The sequence below is a fragment of the Electrona antarctica genome (genome assembly GCF_951216825.1).
Source record: "Electrona antarctica genome assembly, chromosome: 22".
Lineage (NCBI taxonomy): Eukaryota > Metazoa > Chordata > Actinopteri > Myctophiformes > Myctophidae > Electrona > Electrona antarctica.
Genome location: NC_136805.1, coordinates 28,113,282 through 28,133,260, shown reverse-complemented (window position 1 = coordinate 28,133,260; position 19,979 = coordinate 28,113,282). Strand labels below are relative to the sequence as shown.

Below are 19,979 nucleotides of genomic sequence, written 5' to 3'. Positions count from 1 at the left end.
TGATGATATTCGTTTCCTCCATCTGTGTAGGTAAATGCAATTTGGGTGTCATGTTTTTCTTCACATAAATAATTGCACTAGTTGACAGCATTCATGTGATGAACAGAGGAGTTTTACAATCAACTGCCTCTTTATAAATACGGCCGTGATACGTCACACATACGTATATGATACGTCAGTGGTTCCGCCTCCTTGTTTGGGCAGTAGCAGGCACTCGCCTTCAAAACGTGGAGACATTCTTGTTTACATCCCGCCGGGTTCTGTTTTATCGATACATTCAAGCAATAATTAGTTGTTCTGCTTCCACACCAGTTTGGCTTGATCGTGTGAATTTCAACGTGGTGTCTGCCTGCTGTTTATTAAACAGCAACGCCACGTTTTGGGGGCGATAAAGCACGCTAGCTCCCCGGGTCAGCGTGCTTAGTTTAACTTCAAATAACTTGGAACCCAGCGGCCGTTCCAGTCTTCACCACACTACTGCTTTACTTGTTCTATGAGGACAATGAGTGACGACAATGATGCTGACGTTTCTCAAATGGAGACTGAAGAAGGACAAGGTATGTGGCGTCCTGACTGGGTTGGAACGTTGCTGTGTTTGCATGTTGCCTTGTTTTGTTGTTGTGCGTTACAGTCTGAGTTCCGGACTAGAGCGGACACGGAAACAGTTAGTGAGTGCATGCATTTGTGTATGATAATTACCGGATCCAGTAGGCTGGCTCTAGACCGGAACTGAGAACTGATCTGCAAATAGAAAATTGGGGTCTGCAGCCAAATACATATTCATTTGGGGGTCCTTGACATGGATAAACAAAACGGTGAGCTCCATATGACATGGTACATCTCATCTTGTCGGTAACAAGACAACTCACCCTTTTTGCACCTCCAAGTGAACATCTCACCCCGAAAGTCCGGACAACTCACCAGACATCTCACCCCTGGTGAGATGAGAGATGTCTGTCACTTTCGGGGGTGAGCTGTCTTCACTTTCGGGCACTTTTGGGGTGAGTTGTCTTCACTTTCGGGGTGAGTTGTCTGACTGAATATGTACCATTTGAGCTCTTTTATATACTTTACTGAATAATGATAATCTAGATTCATTCAACATTATCTTCCTGAATTACGGCATAGATCCACTGTTCTTGATTTCTCTCTCTATATGTGTGTGTGTGTGTGTGTGTGTGTGTGTGTGTGTGTGTGTGTGTGTGTGTGTGTGTGTTAAACTTCTGAAGAAATATGTAAAACTGTGTTGGCAACTTGGCCATAGATATGTTAATATTACCTGGACCCCTCCTAATTTGTTTACTCAAGATGGCTGAATGGTTATATAAGGTCACTTGTACTTTCTCACATGCTAATATATAACTAGCAGTAGCCATCATCATCGTTGTTGGGGGGGTGTCAATATTGCTTTGCTATTCAGATGTCATTCAGTCAGTAAGTAGGCCTATTAGAACTGTGTTCGTTGGGAGTGCAGTCTTCTATTAGCAACTTTGTACAGCTGTGAGACTCTGCCTTTGAAGCGCAAACATTATCCCCAAACGATCCTACCACGGAAAGTACAGACAACTCACCGTCTCACCCCGGACCCCGCAAAGACAACTCACCGGGATGAGTTGTCCGTCTTTTCCCTTTACCAACTCGCCCAACTTGCCCCAGCGGAAAGTACAGACAACTCACCCCGCCATGTCAGAAAGTGAAGACAACTCACCGGGGTGAGTTGTCCAGTATTCATCTTGTCCATTCTTTGAACATAGACTGGAGCACAGAAGACCTCGAGAGGCTCCTGAATGCCATTAAAGAGAACATCGCTGGTGTCTACCGAAAGTCTGCATACAACCAGGCACAGATGAGGCTGGATTGGAGCCTCGTGGCTTTTCATCCATACTCTCCTGAAGAATGCAAAAATAAGTGGAAACAGATTTCACAGAAGGTAAGCAACACTTTGTTCCATGTTGTTTAAATGAGTGTGACTAGTAGCCACTTCAAAATTAGTTAAACGATATTCTGACTTGGGAATCAGTCTTATAAATGGGTATCAATTTCGCACAATGTTTTGAAACCATGACATTGCTTAGAATGTTAAAAAAGATATATTACCCAGAATCCCTGATACATACTGCAGATACATCTGGCTACCAATATTGGTTATCTAAAATTCATGTACTGTGTGTGTGTGTGTGTGTGTGTGTGTGTGTGTGTGTGTGTGTGTGTGTGTGTGTGTGTGTGTCCTACTACTATTTTTCAAATATTTAGATGCGCAAGGTTCGAACACTCCCAGACCTCATTGACGAAGCACAGGACGCCATAAGTAATCATAATACCAAGAACTTTAAGGTAAGGAAAATATCACTGAGAATAAGTAACTGAGTGCTTGTCTCGCAAAGCCGACAACTAAAAGTCATGGTCAATGTCCTCTAGCACAGTGGTTCTCAAAGGGATCCCCAGCTAAATGAGGAGCAGTCTAGCCACTTTAACCATTTTATATTTTGGATATGCGAAACTAGCAGATATCCAAGTTTAGTTACAACCCATCATGATGCGACTGCGACTGATGCACTGTTTGTGAATTAGCTATTTTTGAAGCATTTAGAAAAATCGAGGGAAATTGTGAAAATAAAATCTCTTCAGAAGGGCGTGTACATGGCTAAATACTATACATTTGAGTGTCCTTGACACAGAACAGTTTGAGAACCACTGTTCTAGCTCTAGCACACTGAAGACATTGCAGTGATCCATTATACAACGTAACATGCAAAAATAATATGCCTTAAGGTCCCCACACACCGAGCACGTTTTTCGGATTTTTAGCGGTGTTTCTCCATCGGTTTTCCGAAAAACGCGCCCAGTGTGCAACCACCTTTACTTTTGTATGATGGGGAATATCCAGAATAAGTTTTGTGAATACCACACAGATTCTGTACATTTATGCCCTCTTCTGCAGATACATCCTTGCTACCCAAAGAAACCCATGCCTCCGAACAGCATCTTTTTTCAGGAGAAACAGGCCAGCTTTAAGAAGAAATTCCCACACCTAAAATTCAGTGAGCTAATGAAGAAAGTGAATAAAAAGTACAAACGGCTTCCACCAGACAAAAAGGTACGATTTTTTTTATAAGGTGAAGAGGGTAATGCTAGAGATTTTTTTTAAGGTTTTGAGCTGGCATTGCATCCGACAGGCGCGACATGACTTCATTAGTTGGAAAGTGAGAATGTGTTTGTGTATGGTCAGTGTTGGGAAAGCTCTTTTTTATGAACTAGTTCAGTTCACAGTTCAAAAATTTAAAAATTAACTTGTTCAGTTCATAGTTCATCATTACAAATTTTGAACCAGAGTTCATGGTTCCAAAAAAATGAACTTTTATAGTTCTTTTTTTTCAACATTATTGCCACAGCCCATATACAATTCCTATTGGGAATTAAGTGACAACTTTTACAATATCTCCATTACCATTATCCAAATTAATTCTGCTCTTTTGCAATGTGAAATGCCACCAAATTCTTAATCCTTGTTCTTGTCTTTATGGGCCAACTTGTGAAAGCTGCATGCTTTTATTGTGAAGGCAAACGTTTCTGAATGTTCTTGGTTCTCACAGCCTGCATATCTCTGCGTGCTGAAAATAGCTGCAAGCTCACAGTGCGTGGCGTTGTGAGCTTGTACAGTAGATCAGCTATTTTCAGCACGGAACACGTACGACGAAGAATAAATCGGGCATTACTGTGCTTCACTCACTGTGGGAGGGAGATGTCTTCGTTGGCCGTGATATGGACACATACCTCCTCGACGCAAAATTAACAAGCTATTGGAAGCTATTTTTCGTAGCACATTATGTTTAATCAAACAACAAGTTTCCTCAGTGTTTGGGTTGGGTCGGGATGTTCTGTGTCTGCTGTCTGCCTGCATGACAGGATCAGCAGTTGCGCGCTCCAGTGAAATTGTATGGCTGAGAAAGATTAGTTAATTTGTGTCGGATAAGGACTTATTGGTGTGTTTTAGCGCCGGGGATTTCCTCTGGAAGGCTCTATGGAAACACTCACTCTTGAACGAAGTTGAACGTGAGAAAGTGACGTTCACACACGCCAGAAATGAACGCGTTCACAATGACGTGATACAGTACAGTTCAGTTCATGTTCACCCAAAATATGAACGTGTTCGTGAACAATCGTTCTTTGAATGCGTTCAGGGACAACACTGTATGGTTGTCAGTAGGCTAATGTGGCATATCTCGCATCATATCATATTGACACCACTAGAAAAGCTCAATCAAAATTTGTGTCGCATCCAATATTATTGGATGCTCACAACCTTGTCCAAATGTTACTCCACTTAATGTGTCACTCTTTACTAATACCTGTATAAACACTGCTCTATATTCTCTAGGATTTTTAACTAGGGCATTAAAACCTTTTATTTTCTATTTTTGACCATAGGAGAAATATATAAATAAATTTAAACGTTACAGCGAAGAATATGAAGACAAGCTGAAGCTTTTCAGGTAAACAAATGTCTTGTCGGTGTTGCAGTGCTTTCTGTCTGTCTGTGTTCTTCATTCTATCTTTCTATGCCAATTTGTGAGGTACAACACTCAGGATCGTGTTGTGTAGTCTTGTAGGTTATGCACATTCATTCAGTTCACGGATGACTTCTCCATTGTGGGTTGTATCACTGAGGACAATGACACAGAGTACAGAGGTGTGGTGGAGAACTTCATCAGCTGGGCTGAACAAAATCACCTTCTTCTCAACATCAAGAAGACCAAAGGGCTGGTGATAGACACAAGGCGGAGCAAAAGGACGACCCCAGTACCCATCACCATCCAGGGGGAAGAGGTTGAAATTGTGGACTCCTACAAGTTCCTCGTGTCCACCTGAACAAACACCTGGATAGGAGAGACAACACGGAGGCTGTCTACAAAAAGGGACAGAGCAGACTGTACCTCCTGAGGAGGCTCAAGTCCTTTAATGTGTGTAGCAGGCTACTGAAAATGTTCTATCAGTCCGTGGTAGCCAGCATTCTATTTTATGCAGTGGTATGCTGGGGTGGTATGGGGGTATTAAGGCCTGGGAGCTGAACAAGCTCAACAAGATCACAAAGAAGGCCAGTTCTGTGGTGGGCCTCAGGATGGAGGGGCTGCAGTCAGTCGCAGAGTGGAGAATTGGGGACAAACTGATCTCCATGCTGGCTAACACCTCCCATCCACTCTATGGTGACTTACAGGACAGAGTTAGCACCTTTAGCCATAGCCTCACCTTCCCTCCGAGAATGAACACAGAGCGGTATAGACTCTCCTTTCTGCAAACCGCCATCAGACTATACGGGGTGCATACTTAGTTTAGACTAGTCATTGGTTAGACATGGGTTAAGGTTAGGTTTAGGTGTGCTGCCCCATGGGAGGTTGGGTTTAGGGTGAGGGTTTGAGATAGGTTGTAGTTGTAGGACTAATGACTGGTCTAACCAATGACTAGTCTAAACCAAATACTGTCTAAACTAAGTACTGCACCCGACTATACAACACATACAAACTTTCTCCCCCAATGCTTATGGTCCTGTGTCTGAAGTCTGTGGTCTTGTTGTGATTATGTCCAGTTGTGTCCAATGTGTTCTGTTTGTCTGTTGTGTATTTTTACATTTTACATTATGCTGCTGTAGCGTATCAATTTCCCTGCGGGGATAATAAAGTACATCTCATCTCATTCAAAGCTTTTATCTTTCAGGAGGCAGTACTACAGTAAAGAGAAAAAGAGTGCTGTAAGTGAAACATGTGTATGTGTATGACAGTCATCATCACTTGTTTAAATGTACGTATTTTTATGATCGGATTCATATTGGTTAAAACTTCAGTGGACATTTCAATAGAGCAACTTGGAATACATGAGATGATCATTCTCAAGTCAGGACATCTTCTATAATCTATAATGCCTAATTTATACACCAGCATACGTTGGTGTTCCGCACAGTACAAGCTCACAACACTCATAAGATACAGTACTCAGGCTTAACACATGAATGTTCATAATTGCTCCCAAGTTGTCTCCCTGGATGTATAATAATTTGATATTGAATTGCTCATCAACAGCCTGAAGATCAGGAGGCAACTAAACCAACCACGCCTGTGCCTGTCAAACCTCCTCCGTAAGTCATTGTATCATTGCCTGGTCGCAATTATTTGACATACATTTCAATTATTTGAGGTAATCGCTATTTTTTTGCAGAATCAAGTTTCTGAGAGTTTCCATGTATTCCATGTATCCATTAATCTGTTGAAAAATAGCAGTAATTCTTTGTATATTTTAATTAATAGCCAAGAGCACTGGCCTATGAGCCCTTGCGCTGTAGCATCCACAGGGACTCTGCATGTCTAGTAGTGTACCTTATTTTTTCCATTTTTTTCAGTTGCGCACTGTCACCTTCCCTTGACCCCACTTGAGGTCCCGATCCATAGATTGAGAACATCTGGGTTAGCCAAATCTTTGTAGCATTCACTGTGTCACAGAATTAAAGTGTACTAACACCACTGTCAACAAAAGTGTTTACTCTGTCCATTTCTGTTGATTGTGAATTCATATTTTATCTGATAATAGATAACTCAACATTTCCATTTGTGTGGGTTTAGCAATAGCTACACCCTCTTCTGTAAGGATCAGTGGGCTGCCAGGAAGGGCATCACCAACTCAAATTTCATTGTTGTGTGTGGCGAGCGCTGGCGAGCGCTGGATAAGTTAACGAAAGCCCAGTATCAACAGCGCTTCCGACAGGTTTGTGCCAAGTACCCCAATTTGAATATTTGCTTTTAATTTATTTTTAATTAATAGCGAAAATAGCCAATCTCAAAGCTCACAACATGTTGTACAGCGTCTTGTTGTGAGATGGAAAATTGGATAATTTAGACAGTTCCTCATTTTGCTTGGATCCCGATCCCACAGTGTGTGAAACCATATCAAACACATACAGAGAAAGCACAATAAAGCAGGTTACTCATTTCACATCTTGACCTTTATTCCAATTCATCATCACATAGCGTATAACTCTGAATGTATTACTGCTTACTTTCTTTTTAGATGAAGAATGAATACCAGCAGGATATAAGCGCTGAGGGCTGGAGAGTTAAGACAAATGAGGTAAAAAAGCATCCTCTCATCTGCCGGTTTTCACTTTTACATTACAAATCTGAAACTGACTTGTGTGCTTGCCTTTAATGCCCTACTAATACTGCTCTGTTGCTTCAAATTCATTTCTCAAACATTTCTGTTGCTCTTACAGAACTCTGTCATGCTTGCAGAAAAGTTCCCAAATGAACCCAAGAAGCCGACTCAGTGAGTATAACTGAATCATATCGGAGCATTTAAAATGCTTCCTGAAGCCTGATTTATACTTGGCTCCTTTGTGTCGGGCTAGGTCAGTCAGTATAGCACTTTCCTTTGATGCAGGTTCATGGGTTCGATCCCGGGCACCGCCAACTTAACACTTTCCCTCCCATTCACGAGTTACACACGGTAATTGATAAAGAACAGCTTCCCTCCCGTTCACAAGTTATGTTTTCATTGTGTGAAATGTGGGATATGTGACGCGTTCGGATGACGTCACCGGAAAAAAGATCAGTTTCACTGGCTTGCCAAGGCTTCTGGGAAATTGAGGCCCAATGCATTCCTATTGCAATAGTGGCGCGCAACGGGAGCGTTCCTCCTCCAATCTTTGTTGTAAATCAGCAATTCGGATTATTCGATGACAAGCGATCACACCGGATTTTCATTAAACAGTACGATGATGTCGGCGGAGTGGTTCTTCAAAGGTTAGTGAAAAACTAACCTTGGGGAATATGATTATTTAATCCCGCAGTCAAACTGTTAACACGAGTAGCACGGCTTGGGTAACTACCGGTAAATTGTGCGGTAAGCACTGCGGTAGGCGTTGCACTCCCAAGGGGTCTATCGCATTGAAAAAATGATTGACCCCCTCATTCTCAACTGATATTGATAATAATCCACTCCTACCTACTTACTTAGTCATGTGACACAAAAGAGTAAATTAAGTAATAGATAAATAAAATCATAATCTACTGGGATGTACAGCACATGTAGAGCACTGTTCCCCAAACAGTGGGTCGGGACCCATGTTTGGGTCGCGGACCAATTTTTTGTAAATATCTCCCCTTTTCTGTTTATTTTTTGTTTATTTTTTTAAATGATGCCTTAACAGGGCAGCCCTCCTCCCCCCATGGAGCAAGCTTGTCTCGTCAAAACTACGTGACTATGTGAGCGAAGCCCTAATAATCACCACAACGTTTAATACGCAAAATGGGGTCAAACCCCCCGGTGGCTATTAGGTTCCCGGTGGCTATTTGCTACCTGGCTACTATTTGGGGAAATATGGTATTGATTTGTTGTACGCCTAATCTAATCGTTTTCTTTTTTTTTATCCCACGATTTTGCAACCCATTTTTTCACCCAGTGTCAATTAACTAATGTAATCCTGGGCGCTACACTTCCTCTGCCAACCTGGGGGGGCAGCGGACTGTCCTCATGCTTCCTTCTATGCATGAGCAGTCCAAGCTGCTTCTTTTCACCTGGCAGGGGGGAGTTTCCCAGGCCGGACGTAGCGCATGGAGGGAACACGTTATTCCGACCAGTTCCTTTCCCCTCAAGCAGGCACCCCGGCTGGCCAGGGGGGAGGTAGTTTAGAGACCAGGATTACTGCATGTTTTTGTGATGGTACCTACCCTAGGGGACACGGGGAGAACATGCAAACTCCACACAGAAAGGCCCTTTCGCCAACCCCGCCTCGGGTATGGGCACTGATGACGCGGAGGAGAGAACACGCCCCCAGCATCCCCAGTGGGAATCGAACCCAGGACCTTCTAGCTGTGAGGCGACAGCACTACCGACTGTGCCACCGTGCCCCCCTGCCTAATCTTATCTTAATCATCTTTCCCTCACACAGATCAGGCCATGTATTGTTCTGCAGAGAGCATATGGACCTCCTGAAGGCTGAGGTCCCAGAGATAACAAAGCGATTAAGTGTGGTTAGTCCATTGTGGCAGGCGCTCTGTTTAACTGACAAGACACACTACCGCAACATGGCTGCGGACAGCTTCATGAAGTACACTGTGGAGCTGAAGAAATGGTTCGAGGTATTGTATACAAGCCACATTAACCACTTATACTTAGTTGTATGTCAAATTGCAAAATATAGTTTATCTACAAGCTTGTAGATAGAGCTACATCTTTATCAGCCTTTTCTGATCTTTTACTTACACCATTTTTCAGAAATTGTCACCTGAGAAGAAGACTGAGTACCGCAAACTTAAACCCCAGGTAAAATTACTAGCACTTCATGATACTGTTGTTTGCAATGGTTTTCAAGAAGTAATTTCTTTAAATTTTCTTTTCACTTCTTTTTTGCAGAATTGTGAAATCATTGACTTGGACATAGAGGCAATGAGGAAAAGCAGACCCAGAAAAAAAAGGGTTCCCGAAAAAGCTGAAAACGAGAACTTGAACATACCATCTGTAAGTTGAAAATATGTAGTAGGACAACACTCTTCAGCCGTAGTGCATGTCCAAAAAACATTTAAGGAAAGACAGGTCATGTCCGCACACAGTATAATGCTGCTCCCTAATCAATACACGAAGGGCTTAATCAGACCAATCGGTATGTGAATGTGTCAATCAGTGGATGTGTCAATGGGGATCCACATGAATAATGTAAGGAATTATGCCACGATTTTGGTACTTTAGAGTCGTTAACAGACGTGGCTTTTGACGTGTCAAGACCAAGACCATGCATCTCCCATCACATCCCATTCGACCAATTTACTTCAAACTTGCCGTGGTGTGATGACAAACGGTTGTCAAGAACCAAAAAATGGCGGATGTCTGTTAACTGTAGTACTGTGGTAACGGGTACAGCGAGTACTCTGACAACAGGTATTGTATTGTCATCTTTTTGCAATTCTGCACCACAATTCACCACAACACATCTCTCATAGGATTCTGAAGATGAGGACTACAGCTGCAGCAGTGACGATGAAGATTATGAGTCAACCGAGGTTAGAATATTAAAATACTGCCTCCATTTTGCAACCTTCCATTATAGGGCTGGAAAAACATCCGAACATACGTACCTGTATATAGAAACTGACACTTAAAATCAATAACCAACTTAATCTTAAGGCTAATCAAATAACCGAGAAGCAGGGTCTCATTTATATTGATTCCATTGTTTTTTTTATGATCAATAATGTTGGTTCTGTTGATACATAGGATGAGGATGATGAGGAGGAGGAAGAGGATGGGATGATGTTTGAGGCCTGCTAACATAACGGACATGATGGAGATCCCTTCGCCCCAACTGTTCAGAAGTGCTGTTCTTCGTCTCCATCATCTACATTAGTGCCCATGAATGATATAACATTAATATACCGTAGGCCTAAACAAATATCTATCTATAAATGACACCAAGTCTCTGTGTGTCTGTCGTACGTACGTACTACAGACACACAGAGACTTGGTGGATATCCATTCACCCCCCTCGGATATCCGGTTGGTCCAGAACCAGCACAAAAGCTTCTGCCCGGGCTCTGGACCTGATCACCCCTATATCTCCATATAAGGAGCTGGCCTGTTCTAACATAAGAATGATATCTGATATCTGCATAGACTCCATTATTGGGCATGCCTGACAAAGAACTCCACATATGGGCATAAATGGGACACAGACATAACAACTGGGTGGGGCATGGCATTTCCAGAAGTAAGAGAGTCGTGACACGGTTTGATCTCGCCACAAAGCAGGGTGCTATGGGCTATAGTTCCAAACATTGGAACTATCTCATTGAGATAGAATGAGCACTTCCGCATTCCATTGTTACAATGGGAGTCAACGCTAGTGTCGCCAACTTTCATTGTTCCAAGTAGGCACTCGGTGCCCGTTGGGCACCGCTCTAGTTAGTATAAAAACAAAAGACAGCATTTTTCAAGTTTGGTGGGCGCCGTGTTAACGGTGTTAAGTGATCAGGTGAGATGGGTGCAAAAATATTCAAGATTTTCAAGTGGCCATTGTCCAATTTAAAAAGTAATTTTATTTAGGTTATATGTTCTTCACAGGCAAAAAAATATATTTTAGTTAAAAATCCGTTATTTGGGTTTAGTGACCGTATGAGAAATGAAATGTGCCATGATTATTGCTTGATCTATCAAGCCGTTTTATGTTTGTGAAATTACTTTCATTTGTTTCAGATGTATTATAAATATACTGAATGTGGAACTTTTTTTTTGTTTTTGTTTTAGTATATCCAAATGTACATTTGTATGATCTTCTTAATAAACAAAGGCTGGCTTTTGTAATAATTTCTTGTATGGTGTGATTAGTTGAATGAGTCGTTTTCAGGTGATACAAGTCCATACAAAGTAATGACAATAAAAGCTACTGCGGACGAATATCAGGTCACGTGAGCAGTCTGTCTGGATGATCAAATGCATGCGCTTGACTGCTGGAGTTCACTGAGGAGATCTGGAGCATTACAGCATAAACCCCGACCCGTGTAGCGATCGATTGCTACTGCCTGAACTCTGGTATAAAGATGGATGCTTGCCGAATTAGGTAAATAAACACAATTACCAATCTGCAGAAATGCGACCTTTTAATGTTATTTCGTGGATTGTTCGGATCTAGACTCTAGTGATATAAGCGTCATTTGATGTGGGGAGAGAGTTGTCCGAACAGCCGCAGTGCAGCAGTGTGGTACGACTGGGTTGTGTGTTGGACAAGCTTTGAGTCAAACAAAACCAATTCACTGATCTGCTACAATGTAACTGATCTCTTAATGTAACGAACGACTCGGTTGGACACATTTCAAACCGTTAAGTAAATCGTTTTGGATCCCTGTTTGCTTGCAGGGTTACACGCACAATACAGTATGTTGCCATTTTAACGTGTGTCTATTCTTGGCGTATATGTTTCATGTAGCCTGTCCATCAATGGCCATGCTCTTTGTTTTGTTTAGCAAGATTTTAGCTAAGCTACTTTTGTCATCAGACATTATTAGCAATATAGTCATCGCCGATTTCATACTGTTTATCGTGAATTGTGTGCGATGTCGCCGCTGGTGTGTTTCGATAGAAATGATGCAGTTCTGTGACGGCGATCTAACTTCTCATCTTTTGTGTCATTAGAAGGTTATAAACGTGGAGAGTCTGGCATCCACTTCCTCGCAGTATTTAACGTGCAGTTTGTAAGTACATCACGTTTCACAGACCACACGCACCTACACACTAAAATCCTCAGTGTTATGACACAGTGTACAATTATGCAATTTGGTTCCATTTTGTACACACTCGCAAATGGCTAAGGGTTTACCCATTTGTACTCTTACAGCTAAATGAACCCCCATGAGTGAGTGTACACTGTCTGACCATTTTGTTTATGCTACAATTATGTTAACTGTCTATCTGCTATTCTCTTGCTTCAGCCCTGTCTTGGCCAATGCTTGCTGCGCTACAGCATGACCACAGCAGTGTTGGCTGATCTTGTAGTTCTGGCAAATGAAAATGGAGGAGGTTTCAATGTCCAGCCTGGACAACAGCAAACTGGAGGTACAGTGTGCAGAGCTGTTGCATACAAATTGAATGAGTGGCATAAGTTGTGCAACAATAACGCAATGTTTTTTGACTGTGTAATGGCAATGATCCTAAATGTTGATTCAACCCGGTTCTAGTGTCGTTGGTATAACTTCCAAATGTTTCCTCCCCTGGCTCTCGACTGGCTGTCTGCCTGCCAGAGTCTAGCTCAGGACATCCTGTCTGACTTGGTGGAGGATGCGTGCCTGGGCCTGTGCTTTGAGGTCCACAGGGCCGTCAAACAGGGCTACTTCTTCCTGGATGACACGGACCAAGAAAGCATGAGGGACTTTGGTAAGCGTGAAGACATTGCGTGGGCCTGCTAATCTAAAGGGCGCATTTAATTACTCCCACCACCCTTTATGGCCTGTATTATTTCAAGTTTGTTGTCACAACACAAGTCCACAGGTGTGTGGGTGAAGTTATTGTCCTTACAAGCTTCAACAAATTGCAGTCTAAAGGATAATCAGGGGAAAATGTCAAATAACATCACAATATCAAATACCTGTAGATGTATTAGTCTTAGTACCTCAGTCTGGTGCAAGTAGAGACATCACTTAGCCATAGCAATATACAAACCGTAGATAGATCCCACAGGGGAAATTAAGTTACCAGTGGCAGTTCAGCAGTAAGGAAAGAAACAGGACAGATACAAATAAATGGGACAACAGCTAAGGGCTGCAAAAGAAAAATACTAATAGTAATCATAGATTTCAGGGCGGCTCTTATCATCATACATCATTACATTCCGTGCTCAGCCAATCAAATCATCACATTCCGTGGTACACACAGACACACAGATGGGCATAGGAGGGGCCCCTCAAAAAGAGGAAATCACACTTGTGTGAAGTGAGGGGCACTCTTAGCGTCAAACATCAGCATCTGGTAACCTCACGGTTCCCAGCCAGCTCTACCTGCGCTCTACACCTGAGCCACTGCCGCCCACAAACACACAAAGCTGGGCATAGGAGGTGCTCAGCCAATCAAATCATCTCAAATTTGGTACACACAAAGCTGGGCAAGTGGGAATAGGAGTGCCTAGTGCCCCTCAAAAAAGGTAGCAGGCTGCAGAAACAAACTTGCCTGGCTCACTGCACTATAGTTTTAAAAAATCACACCCATGTGAAGTGAGGGGCGCTAATATATTATGTACTGAAGATGGAAAACAAACAGTGCCAACACAAACATTAAATGCCATTAACAATAAAGAGACAATATGACGTACACTTTCCCTTCATTGTCAATGGCGCTTACAAAACAAACGTTGAACTAAAGACAAACATTAAACCTGTATATAAGAGAAAAAAAACAAGAAAATAAATATAGTATAGCTATATAAAATATTTTGTTAGAAGATGTGGCTACAAGGTTGAGAGAGGTGGGTAGTATTTGAATGCTTTTGCACCATCCTTTTCAAACCTCCAGAAATAGTGGACCAGCCAGGGGTGGATGTGTTCGGCCAGGTGTACAACCAGTGGAAGAACAAGGAGTGTGTTTGTCCCAACTGCAGCCGCAGCATCGCTGCCTCGCGCTTCGCTCCTCACCTGGAGAAATGCTTGGGCATGGGACGCAACAGTAGCCGCATAGCCAACCGCAGGTACATCAGCAGACCAACATATATCGAAATAGTTTTTTTTTTTGTGGCTTTCGCCTTTATTTTTATTTATTTTGTATGGAGGGACAGACAGTAGGCTGACAGGAAATGGGGAGAGAGATGGGGGGATGACATGCAGTAAAGGCCGTCGGGATCGGGAGTCGAACCCGTGGCACACTGCCAGACTGGATTACCAGCCAAGGTGCCTGGACCGCTGAGCCACGGCCCAGGCCTGACCAACATATATCTATCTATAAATGCACCATGTAACTTGAGAACCGTTCGCCCCACTGACTTCAAATTCGACACACACATTCCATCCCCACAGGGAATGCAGTGCCCGGTGTTGGAGTCGGTCAACCCATGGTTATCCACAGCCACCACAAAACTGACAAAAGGCCTCTGCCTGGGCTCTGGACAGGGCCCCTGCCTGCCCAGGCTCCATATATAGAGCTGGCCTGTTCTCGCATCACGACAATGCTGTTCTGACATCTGCATAGACTCCATATTTGGGCATGCCTGACAAAGAACTCTATATATGGGCATAAAAGGGACACAGACATAACTAGAAATGCACTCTGTCGAGGTGAAAACTATTCAACTGCTGTTCTGAATCCTTTAGACCCTTTATTGACCTTATACCTACCTTAGTTACGTCACCATCAACAGCCAATAAGGGACCACCATTTTTACCGAAACATACATACAGGCCTTTGTGTTTATTTTAAACTTGCTTTATTATATTGTATTTCTTTTCTGTTTTGTTAGGCGACCTTGGGTGACCTGAAAGGCGCTATATAAATAAAATGTGTTATTATTATTATTATTATTATTACTATACTGTACGTTACCTTTTACCCACCGAACATTGAAACATATCTTAATTACGTCACCATCAACAGCCAATTATAACCATGCATACCATACATACATACCACTTTCGGTCCAGCCGACCTCAGTACTTGCTCGTTCTGTTGCCCAAGTATTAACTGGGTGAGCCATGCATTTCCAACTTGCATCGTTCCAAGTAAGTCAGTGCCCAATCGGTACCGCTCTAGTTTATATAATGGATAGATCAATTATCTGGGATATTCTAATGGATCCAATGCATTTAGTCACAATCTCTTTTAAATACTTTTATTGGTTAAATATCTATAAAACCCACAGCCTCATCCACTTTCACTGTAAGCATGTTTCAAAAATAAAAAAGTGAAAATAGCTGATCTACAAGATCACAATGCGACACATATTACTCGTAGATCGGTTATTTTAGCTACTTTTGTGTGACACTCTTGTGCGACGAAGTAGTGCATTACGTTATGATAAAAAACATTGAAAATATGGAGATACAAGCTTTCTGCCTGACAGCAACGATATGCGACTGGCAGTGTTGCAGAGGTATACTGCTCCTCATGAATGTATATTTTATTTGTTGTTGCGGCTGTGTCCGTGTTTGACTTCGTGACGGCGATTGATAGTCAAAGCATGCAGAGGGAAATTGCTGCAGTTGCACTTGCCTGTTATAGAGCCATGCATCATTTATATATAATTCAGATATGAATGTTCAAAATCAGGACGTGGCAGTTGTAGACAAAAAACATAAAATTGAAATCATAATCATGCCTTATCATGTTATAGCTGATTATTGCTGAGTCATTGCGTCACCTCCCCTCTCCTCTCTCTCTTGCTCTCTACAGAATAGTCACTGGTAATAACACCAACAATAAGTCGGAGAGTGACCAAGAGGATAATGATGACGTTAATGACAATGATTGGTCTTATGGTGCAGAAAAGAAAGGTAATGCCAACACCAACAAAGGTAACACCTTTTCTTTTTTTCTTTCATGTGTATATCATCCATATCTCTGTTGCCGAAATCTAAACTTATGGTGTTTCTTTTACAGCCAAGAAAAGGAAATCTGACAAGGTACTGTCATGTTCACTGAAAAAGCCTGTTGGCACAGTGTGTCCTTTGATCTGGGGAATGTTGCATTGCCTTTCGATGACAGCTTTATCTAGTTGCCCCACTTTACTGCAGAATGAAATCCTTTGCCCTGTCATGTATCCAGCATCACATCAAAGCCGGAGTGTGAAAGAATAATGCCATTCCTTCTATAGACAACCAAGACATTTTGTGCATGGAAGTCTTAGGGTTATAATTCAAAATCACCATAAATCTAACTATATTAAATGCACAACAATGTTGTATTCCTCTAAATGTTTGCACAAAAAAACAGTTTGCACGTTGTTTTGTTTAGTATTTGAACTGTTCGCTTCTCTTCCTACCTCAGAATCCAAACTCACCTAGAAGATCCAAATCATTTAAGCATAAGAGTGGTGGTAAGTTAAATTATCTTTCACATTAATATACGATGACGTCTCTGTAGTTTTGTACAACAATAGAGGGTTGATTTTGATCTTATTTTAATTACCTTTTTAATGTGTTGTTTCAATGTCAGTTCAACAATGCATTTTAAGTTATATTTGCAGTTTTTCCCCATAATGCATTATAATATGCTCCACCCATTTGATACTTTGTTCAAGTTTAAAGGAGCATTCAGTGATTTGGGTGATTTGGACAACCACCCGGTCCGCCCGGTAACACAATGTGCACATGCACACGCTCTACAGTGGGGGGAAGTGCAACAGGCCAACAGCATGTGCCCCCACTCGATCATGATTGGAGGAAGGCCCCTCTCATCCTGATTGGATGAAGGCTTTGCCACCCGCCACCAAAACTGAAACTAGGGTTTTTTGACCCCAGGGGCTCACTGGGGACAGGGAGGAACTCCTTATATGGTCAGCACACTCTATGGTAGGGAGGATTATCCAAAAAAAAAAGAAAAAATAACTGATATTTGAATGAAGTGAAATCACTGAATGCTCCTTTAAACAAACTTCAGTTTAAAGGAACAATATTATGCTATTTATGTACATTTCAGTTAATTGTTGATGGTTGTCTTAGTCTATAGAAACATCAATATTTACAATAATATATGTTGATATAGAAAATTCCACTTTCTGTGTGCTTTGGCCTTTCTTTGTATTCCTACAATTCCTATAATGTATACATGTAATGGGCAAGAATCAGTCTGGTGTACCCATGCATTCTGTGGTTGCCATTACATTAACCTGATTCAGTATTTCTGAAGGCAAGAGTGCTGTTGTTCCATAAACACAGCAAAACAAGGACAGTGTCACAGCCACTGAAGGTAGTAGCTAATAACAGCTTGAAGTAAGGATTGTAGTTTCACATTCAGAGATGTGACCAGTGACTTTAGTGGTGTTTCAGAGACAATGATGGATGCTGAGATATTGTCCCTTTTTTTTTTTAATAATAAGGCCTGGGTTTGATTGCATTTGGGCAAATGTGAGGCCCAACATCCTGACTGCAAATAACCTTCACTTCATTCCTGTCACATTATCACACTATTATGCTGTTGTGACTATTATTATTGCTTTGACTTGTTTGATGTGTTTTAAGCCTAATTTATACTCTGTATTATGATAGTGTCACTTGCTGAAAATCACTGATTGAACCAAACAAGCAATTTGTGAAGCGTTGTTGGCTTGAAAGACGGTTCTTTTCAGCAAGCAACACTGTCATGTGGTGGGGGACTGGGAGTATGAATTGAGCTTCATCATTGATCGTCTATATAGTAGTTGATCAGGTCAGGTAGAGACTGAATGTACTCGGTCTCTAGAAGTCATAATAAGTCATTTGTACCCCCCCCCCCCCCCCCCCCCAAGGCATGATGGGCCCCAGACGGCGTATGGAAAACCAGGAGAGCCCACGTATGCTGATGAAAGATGAAGCGTTCCCCCAGTAACACACCAACTCCCACAAGCGCACAAAACTGTCACATTTGTATGTTGACACACACACACACACACACACACACACACACACACACACAGAAAGGGGAAGACCAATAGCACTTCACTCTTTATTATTATTTTGTTAAATGGATGGACATTGATGTTTTAGGTGACATCTACATCTACGGTGTTTGCGGTTCTGCAGAAGCAGTCCAGACCTTCCACAGTATACTTGACGCATTTTGTTGTTTTCACAAACTAATTGTACCAACACTCATTGTTTTTTTTTCTCTTTACAATTCATTTTGTTATGTATATTATTTGCTGGAGTCCAAAATAAAAGAATAGCGACATAGAGTTTTTCACTGCACAGAGACTGATGTAGGTGGAAGACAAACAGTGGCCACATGGTGGCAGCTGATGAAAGAGCTAATCATGTTAAGCGTTCACATAGAGTAATTAGGAATTATGTCAACTTTAATTTTCTCACAATTTCAGGTCTCTTTTTAATGACAGAATTATGATAAGTGGTCACATTACAGACAATCATGAGTAATGGTTGGTCTTTTATTTTCTCATTCATCCAGTCAATATCTTGACTCCAGCCAATTAATTCATTCATTAATACAGTGTACATGAGAAGGAACTATCAGTTGTTGTTCACCTGTGGAAACACATTTCTTTTGAAACCCTCAGCAAACAAACCCACCTTACTCTACAAGCAGGTATTTGCTAAGAAAAGCGGGTTTATATAGTTTAATTTTTCAGTGGATCGTTGGGCTTGTTTTCTAGCATTCAAAAATGTCTTTGTATCTTGTGTTTACATTGTAAAGGGTTACATGTATCCTCGGTGTGATGTGATAGTGTAAATATTCCAATAGTTGAATTGCTGCTATCCTGGCTCAGTTGTGTTCATCTGTCTAGCATAATAAATGATTTGTTACCTGTGCTATGGTGTGCTATTAATTCAACTCAATGCAAATTTGTGTGCATGTTATGTACAGCGAGTGTAGATTCCTGTTTAACCAGTGAGAGCAATGAGCCTCAGTACCTCATCCGAATTACTTCCATAATTAACAACTAAGCAAATTTACCTGCAAGGCCTACAGAGCAGTTTGCCACTAGAGGGGGCTATTGGATTAGGGTCAGATATTGCAGGTCATACAGGCCGTTTAATAATGATAGTGATGACGATTGACAATCATAATGGTAATATCACTCACACACACACTAGCTATCTATATCTATGGGGGGCATAGTCTAGGCCTAGGGAGACAATAAAGGGACATGAGATGGCAGGATTTTGAAAGCAAAATGACTTGAAATAATTGATCATTACAGTAGATGTCCTTTTCCTGAAGTTTAATGACCATTCATTTAATTCTGCATGGGGTTTGGGCCCTGGGGTAACTTAAGTAAATGTGCAAGTTGTAATTGTAGTAGGCTATGTAGTATGTGTTGTCATAGATGATGTCGTAATTTGTATAGTAATTTGCAAGTCTTCCGAAATGTGACATTCATTTGGAGAAAGTGATGTCTGCTCTTAATTAAAAATGACTTGCAGCACACAGTTAAATCAAATTGTGTCACTTTGAGAAAACTATAACTGCTTTGACTATAGGTTCTTTAAGTGGGTTCTTGAAGGAGTTCCACAAAGTCCCCAACTAAATGTGTTAAAACATCAAAATCCGTTTTACCCTTTCTTTAACCTGATATATAAGCCCATGTTTTGATGAATTGAACAAGGTCTTGTAAACAAGTGTAATGCTTTATTGGGTCGTCCACTCACACAGTTAACAGTCTTTGTGCTTGAATTGTACTGTAATTCTGCAAAATGTTAATAAATATTTCAATCAATCAATCAAAAAACCACATTGCTATTCCAGGCGTTGTGAGCTTGTAGATCTGCTTATTAAAAAATGTGCAAATGTGGAATATTTTGGAACATCTTGGC

At 41.5% G+C, this 19,979-nt stretch overlaps 2 protein-coding genes across 8 annotated transcripts; both read left to right on the top strand.

The window, feature by feature from the left end:
- The first annotated feature begins 190 nt into the window (after positions 1–190).
- LOC306915549 (nucleolar transcription factor 1-like) lies at positions 191–11,360 on the top strand. The gene is made up of 15 exons (XM_079492932.1): positions 191–557; positions 1,755–1,930; positions 2,254–2,334; positions 2,942–3,097; positions 4,429–4,493; positions 5,713–5,746; positions 6,075–6,130; positions 6,612–6,753; positions 7,057–7,116; positions 7,259–7,311; positions 8,936–9,125; positions 9,262–9,309; positions 9,400–9,504; positions 9,984–10,043; positions 10,258–11,360. Exons 1-15 carry the CDS (start codon positions 494–496, stop codon positions 10,309–10,311), a joined length of 1,344 nt encoding a protein of 447 aa, XP_079349058.1. The 5' UTR covers positions 191–493; the 3' UTR covers positions 10,312–11,360.
- Positions 11,361–11,440: 80 nt separating this feature from the next.
- atxn7l3b (ataxin 7 like 3b) lies at positions 11,441–18,974 on the top strand. Of its 7 annotated transcripts, none has more exons than XM_079492939.1 (9): positions 11,441–11,596; positions 12,169–12,227; positions 12,465–12,588; positions 12,774–12,906; positions 14,038–14,209; positions 15,904–16,004; positions 16,111–16,133; positions 16,498–16,543; positions 17,957–18,974. In XM_079492939.1, exons 3-9 carry the CDS (start codon positions 12,538–12,540, stop codon positions 18,034–18,036), a joined length of 606 nt encoding a protein of 201 aa, XP_079349065.1. In that variant the 5' UTR covers positions 11,441–11,596; positions 12,169–12,227; positions 12,465–12,537; the 3' UTR covers positions 18,037–18,974. The 7 variants fall into 7 exon arrangements, with proteins under 7 accessions (XP_079349065.1, XP_079349063.1, XP_079349064.1 ...); XM_079492937.1 differs by having other exon boundaries at positions 15,904–16,025; XM_079492938.1 differs by having other exon boundaries at positions 11,442–11,596; positions 16,498–16,546.
- The last annotated feature ends 1,005 nt before the right edge of the window (positions 18,975–19,979 follow it).

What these genes read in the sequence shown, in the direction of transcription:
- LOC306915549 (XM_079492932.1), top strand. Translation starts at nt 494, where the DNA reads ATGAGGACAATGAGTGACGACAATGATGCTGACGTTTCTCAAATGGAG. An exon ending in GGCTTCCACCAGACAAAAAG is followed by an intron (nt 3,098 to 4,428) that starts GTACGATTTTTT and finishes TTTTGACCATAG; the next exon opens with GAGAAATATATAAATAAATT. An exon ending in GTGCCTGTCAAACCTCCTCC is followed by an intron (nt 6,131 to 6,611) that starts GTAAGTCATTGT and finishes GTGTGGGTTTAG; the next exon opens with CAATAGCTACACCCTCTTCT.
- atxn7l3b (XM_079492933.1), top strand. Translation starts at nt 12,538, where the DNA reads ATGAAAATGGAGGAGGTTTCAATGTCCAGCCTGGACAACAGCAAACTG. An exon ending in AGAAAAGGAAATCTGACAAG is followed by an intron (nt 16,134 to 16,497) that starts GTACTGTCATGT and finishes TTCCTACCTCAG; the next exon opens with AATCCAAACTCACCTAGAAG. An exon ending in ATTTAAGCATAAGAGTGGTG is followed by an intron (nt 16,547 to 17,956) that starts GTAAGTTAAATT and finishes CCCCCCCCCAAG; the next exon opens with GCATGATGGGCCCCAGACGG.